The sequence below is a fragment of the Suncus etruscus genome, chromosome 1 (genome assembly GCF_024139225.1).
Source record: "Suncus etruscus isolate mSunEtr1 chromosome 1, mSunEtr1.pri.cur, whole genome shotgun sequence".
NCBI lineage: Eukaryota > Metazoa > Chordata > Mammalia > Eulipotyphla > Soricidae > Suncus > Suncus etruscus.
In genome coordinates this window covers 122,686,353-122,692,352 of record NC_064848.1, presented here as the reverse complement: position 1 = coordinate 122,692,352, position 6,000 = coordinate 122,686,353, and the positions used below count along the sequence as shown (strand labels likewise).

The following is a 6,000-nucleotide window of genomic DNA, read 5'->3' as shown; positions in this document are numbered from 1 at the left end:
TAAATGGATCAATAAACTCAATCCAACCTTCCGCTGCCTACAAGAAACGCACCTGAATAGTCAGAACAAACATAGACTCAAAATAAAAGGCTGGAGAAAAATTATCCAAGCAAACAACACCCATAAAAAAGCTGGAGTGGCCATACTAATATCAGATAATGCAAACTTTATACTCAGGAAGGTTGTAAGGGACAAAGATGGACATTTTATATTAATCAAGGGGTATGTAGAGCAGGAAGAAATAACTCTCCTAAATATATATGCACCAAATGAGGGGCCAGCAAAATATTTAAAACAACTGTTGACAAATCTGAAAAACAATATCAATAACAACACAATAATTGTGGGGGAATTTAACACTGCTTTGTCAACATTGGATAGGTTAACCAGACTGAAACCCAACAAGAATATACTAGACCTGAGGAGAGAAATGGAAGAAAGAGGCCTAGTGGATATATATATATATATAGGACACTCCATCCCCAGAAACCTGGATACACATTCTTCTCCAATGTACATGGGACATTCTCCAGGATAGACTACATGCTGGCACATAAAACATACCTCCATAAGATCAAGAGGATAGAAATTTTGCAGACTACCTTCACTGACCACAAGGCTCTGAAATTATTTGTGAATTCCAAAGGGACTCAGAAGAAAAACTTTAACACCTGGAAGTTAAACAACCTCATACTCAATAACCAGTGGGTCCGAGATGAAATCAAGAAGGAAATCAAAAGGTTCCTGGAAACAAATGACAAAAAAGACACAAACTATCAGAACTTATGGGACACAGCAAAAGCAGTACTGAGAGGAAAATTTATAGCTTTGCAAGCACACATCAGGAAGGAAGAAGGAGCTTACCTGAGTAGCTTAATGACACAGCTAATAGAACTAGAAAGTACTCAACAAAAGGACCCAAAAATAGGAAGACAGAAGGAAATAACAAAGCTGAGAGCAGAAATCAACGCAGTGGAAACCCAAAAAACAGTCCAAAATATCAACGAAAGCAGAAGTTGGTTCATTGAAAAAATAAACAAGATTGATAGACCACTGGCAAACCTAACAAAGAAAGAGAGAGAGAGAAACTTGATAACTCGTATTAGGAATGAAAAAGGAGAGATAACTACTGATATGACAGAGATTCAAAGGGTAATCAGAAACTACTTTGAAAAACTCTACGCCACTAAAAATGAGAACCTGGAAGAAATGGATAATTTCTTGGACTCTTATAATCTTCCACGGTTGAAAGAAGAGGATGTAGCATATCTAAACACCCCCATCACCATTGATGAAATAAAAATGGTAATCAAAAGTCTGCCCAAAAACAAAAGCCCAGGCCCAGATGGATTCACTAATGAATTCTATCAAACTTTCCAAGAGGAACTACTACCAATCCTGGCAAGACTCTTTCATGAAATTGGACAAGTGGAAACACTCCCAAATATCTTTTATGAAGCCAACATCACCTTGATACCTAAACCAGACAGAGATGCTATGAAAAAAGAAAATTACAGACCAATATCGCTGATGAATGCAGATGCAAAGATCCTCAACAAAATCCTGGCAAATAGGATTCAATACCTCATTAAGAAGATCATCCACTACGATCAAGTAGGTTTCATCCCAGGAATACAAGGATGGTTTAACATCCATAAGTCTATCAACATAATACACAACATCAACAACAAGAAAAATAAAAACCACATGATCATATCAATAGATGCAGAGAAAGCATTTGATAAGGTCCAACACCCATTCTTGATCAAAACTCTCAGCAAGAAGGGAATGGAAGGAACCTTTCTCAATATAGTTAAGGCCATCTACCACAAGCCAGTGGCAAATATTATCCTCAATGGAGAAAAACTAAAAGCCTTCCCTCTAAATTCTGGCAGAAGACAAGGCTGTCCTCTCTCACCACTCCTATTTAACATAGCACTGGAAGTACTTGCTATAGCGATTAGGCAAGAAAAAGATATCAAGGGAATCCAGATAGGAAAGGAAGAAGTCAAGCTCTCACTGTTTGCAGATGACATGATGCTCTACTTAGAAAACCCTAAAGACTCTACCAAAAAGCTTCTAGAAACAATAGACTCATATAGCAAGGTGGCAGGCTACAAAATCAACGCACAAAAATCAATGGCCTTTCTATACACCAATAGTAATAAGGAAGAAATGGACATTAAGAAAACAACCCCATTCACAATAGTGCCACACAAACTCAAATATCTTGGAATCAACTTGACTAAAAATGTGAAGGACCTATACAAAGAAAACTATAAAACTCTGCTCCAAGAAATAAGAGAGGACACGCGGAAATGGAAACACATACCCTGCTCATGGATTGGCAGGATTAACATCATCAAAATGGCAATACTCCCCAAGGCATTATACAGATTCAACGCTATCCCTCTAAAGATACCCATGACATTCTTCAAAGAAGTGGATCAGGCACTTTTGAAATTTGTTTAGAACAATAAACACCCTAAAATAGCTAAAGCAGTCATTGGGAAAAAGAATATGGAAGAAATTACTTTCCCCAACTTTAAACTTTACTACAAAGCAATAGTTATCAAAACAGCATGATATTGGAATAAGGACAGACCCTCAGATCAGTGGAATAGGCTTGAATACTCAGAAAATGTTCCCCAGACATACAATCACCTAATTTTTGATAAAGGAGCAGGAAATCCTAAATGGAGCAAAGAAAGCCTCTTCAACAAGTGGTGTTGGCACAACTGGCTAGCCACTTGCAAAAAATTAAACTTAGACCCCCAGCTAACATCATGTATGAAGGTAAAATCCAAATGGATTAAAGACCTCGATATCAGACCCCAAACCATAAGATATATAGAACAACACATAGGCAAAACTCTCCAGGACATTGAGACTACAGGCATCTTCAAGGAGGAAACTGCACTCTCCAAGCAACTGAAAGCAGAGATTAACAGATGGGAATATATTAAGTTGAGAAGCTTCTGCACCTCAAAGGAAATAGTGCTCAGGATACAAGAGCCACCCACTGAGTGGGAGAAACTATTCACCCAATACCATCAGATAAGGGGCTAATCTCTAAAATATACAAGGCACTGACAGAAATTTACAAGAAAAAAACATCTAATCCCATCAAAAAATGGGGAGAAGAAATGAACAGACACTTTGACAAAGAAGAAATACAAATGGCCAAAAGACACATGAAGACATGCTCCACATCACTAATCATCAGGGACATGCAAATCAAAACAACAATGAGATACCACCTCACACCACAGAGAATGGCACGCATCACAAAGAATGAGAACAAACAGTGCTGGCGGGGATGTGGAGAGAAAGGAACCCTTATCCACTGCTGGTGGGAATGCAGTCTAGTTCAACCTTTATGGAAAGCAATATGGAGATTCCTCCAAAAACTGGAAATCGAGCTCCCATACGATCCAGCTATACCACTCCTAGGAATATTCCCTAAGAACACAAAAATACAATACAAAAATCCCTTCCTTACACCTATATTCATTGCAGCACTATTTACCATAGCAAGACTCTGGAAACAACCAAGATGCCCTTCAACAGACGAATGGCTAAAGAAACTGTGGTACATATACACAATGGAACATTATGCAGCTGTCAGGAGAGATGAAGTCATGAAATTTTCCTATACATGGATGTACACAGAATCTATTATGCTGAGTGAAATAAGTCAGAGAGAGAGAGAAAAACGCAGAATGGTCTCACTCATCTATGGGTTTTAAGAAAAATGAAAGACATTCTTGCAATAATAAATTTCAGACACAAAAGAGAAAAGAGCTGGAAGTTCCAGCTCACCTCAGGAAGCTCACCACAAAGAGTGATGAGTTTAGTTTGAGAAATAACTACATTTTGAACTGTCCTAATATTGAGAATGTATGAGGGAAATGCAGAGCCTGTTTAGAGTACAGGCAGGGGTCGGGTGGGGAGGAGGGAGATTTGGGACATGGGTGATGGGAATGTTGCACTGGTGATGGGTGGTGTTCCTTTTATGACTAACCCAAACACAATCATGTATGTAATCAAGGTGTTTAAATAAAAAGAAAAAAAGAAATAGTAAAGATGAAAATTTTTCTATGTGTTTTATGAATTGCTACTATGCTTCATATTTTTCTGTGAATAGCACAAATCTTGTTGTATTAGTTTCATAATGGTTCAATTGAATGAAACTTGATTAAAATAAACTGATTTGACTAATTTTTTACTTGAGTTATTCTAAATCTACCTCATTCCAACCCTGCATAGTATTTATTCTATATCTCACCAAAATGATTTATTTCAAAAGTTTTATTTATATAAATATGCTAACTTTTCCTTCAGAACACCCACATTTCTACTTTACAATATCATAATTCCAGGGCGTGGAGGAAAGCACCGTGGGTAGAATGCCTGCTCTTCATGCTGCAAACCTGGTTCAATCTCTGGCATCTAATACAGTCCCTGGAGAACTGCCTGAAGCAATTCCTGAGATTAGAGCCAAGAGTAATTCCAGAATATTTCTAGGTATGCTTACCCCATTTGAAAAATTTCTTAGTTCATATTTGCTTTCCAAGTTCCTTATAAATTGTAGGTAGGTATTTGGGGGGGGGGAGGCACACCTAGTAGTGACCAGGGACCATAGTAGATATCTGGTATGGGGCCCAGGTTGGCCATGTACAAGGCAAGCACCTAATCTGTTGTATAATCTCTCCAAACCATGAGTTACTGAGTCTTTCCAATTCTATAAACATTCTTATCTCCTCCATTTTGTTATTGCTTTCTCCAGAATATTTGTTTTCAGTTCAAACTATATATCTATTATTATATCATTTTCACTCCTTTCAAAGAAAATTTCAAGTTTTAATTTTTATTATTACCTGGTTAAATAATATTTTATTTTGAATGTTACAAAATGTGGGGCATGTACTCAAAGATTTTTAAAATATCTTCTTATAACTCTGTCTATATCAACTTTAAGAACCCAAAGTTAAATCTGAAACATTTTAGTGAGAGTGGCACTAATGCTATCATATTAAAGGCCTTTGGCAACAAGCTCGCATAGTTTACACACCAGCAGACCTATTTATAGAGCTGACTCCTTTTGCAATGTCAACTGTAACATTATACCTATTTTAAGTTTCAGCATCTCAAATATCAGCCTCTTCTAGTTGTACAGTTCTCCCTTATTTGATATCAGAAAGCCCAATGGAGCCTACTAAAGAACCTAGTAAGATTACCAAAGATAACTTTTTAGAAGTTCCCAATTTATCTGATTCTTTTTCTGAAGATGAAGATGTTACACCTACTTTCAAGCTTGGTTTCTCCCCTCAGCCTACTAGGCGAAGTTCTGATCCTTTGGAAAATATGTACTTGGACACACCATCTTCAGGTAGGAGAAGAGTTTCATTTGCTGACAACTTTGGACTCAATCTTGTGTCTGTCAAAGAATTTGATTGCTGGGAATTTCCAAGTGCTTCAACCAACTTTGACTTTAAAAGGGACATTTTCAATACAGAAGAATATGTATTATCTCCACAATTTGAATTGCCTTCTTCAAAAGAGGATCTTATGCAACAGCTTCAGACACAGAAAGCAATTTTGGAATCGACGGAGTATTTACCTGGATCTACATGCATGAAAGGAATTATTAGAGTTTTGAATATTTCTTTTGAGAAGTTAGTATATGTGCGCATGTCCCTAGATGACTGGCAGACACATTATGACATTTTAGCAGAATATGTTCCAAATTCATGTGATGGGGAAACTGACCAATTCTTCTTTAAGATTGCATTAGTTCCACCTTACCAAAAAGAAGGCAATAAAGTTGAGTTTTGTATACGATATGAAACTTCTGTTGGTACATTTTGGTCAAATAATAAAGGCACAAATTATATACTGGTATGTCAAAAGAAAGAGCAAGAGCCGAAGCCCATAAAATCACAGGAAGAAGTTCCTAGTAGACAAATAAAAGGCTGCTTAAAGGTAAAACCAAGGTGA

General features: G+C 37.1%; 1 protein-coding gene across 1 annotated transcript in view; it reads left to right on the top strand.

The window, feature by feature from the left end:
* Positions 1-5,208: 5,208 nt before the first annotated feature.
* The window catches only part of PPP1R3A (protein phosphatase 1 regulatory subunit 3A), a 43,146-nt gene continuing 42,354 nt past the window's right edge, over positions 5,209-6,000 (top strand). The window contains 1 exon segment of the mRNA XM_049783131.1: positions 5,209-5,996. Within this exon segment, the coding sequence (XP_049639088.1) occupies positions 5,209-5,996 (788 nt within the window).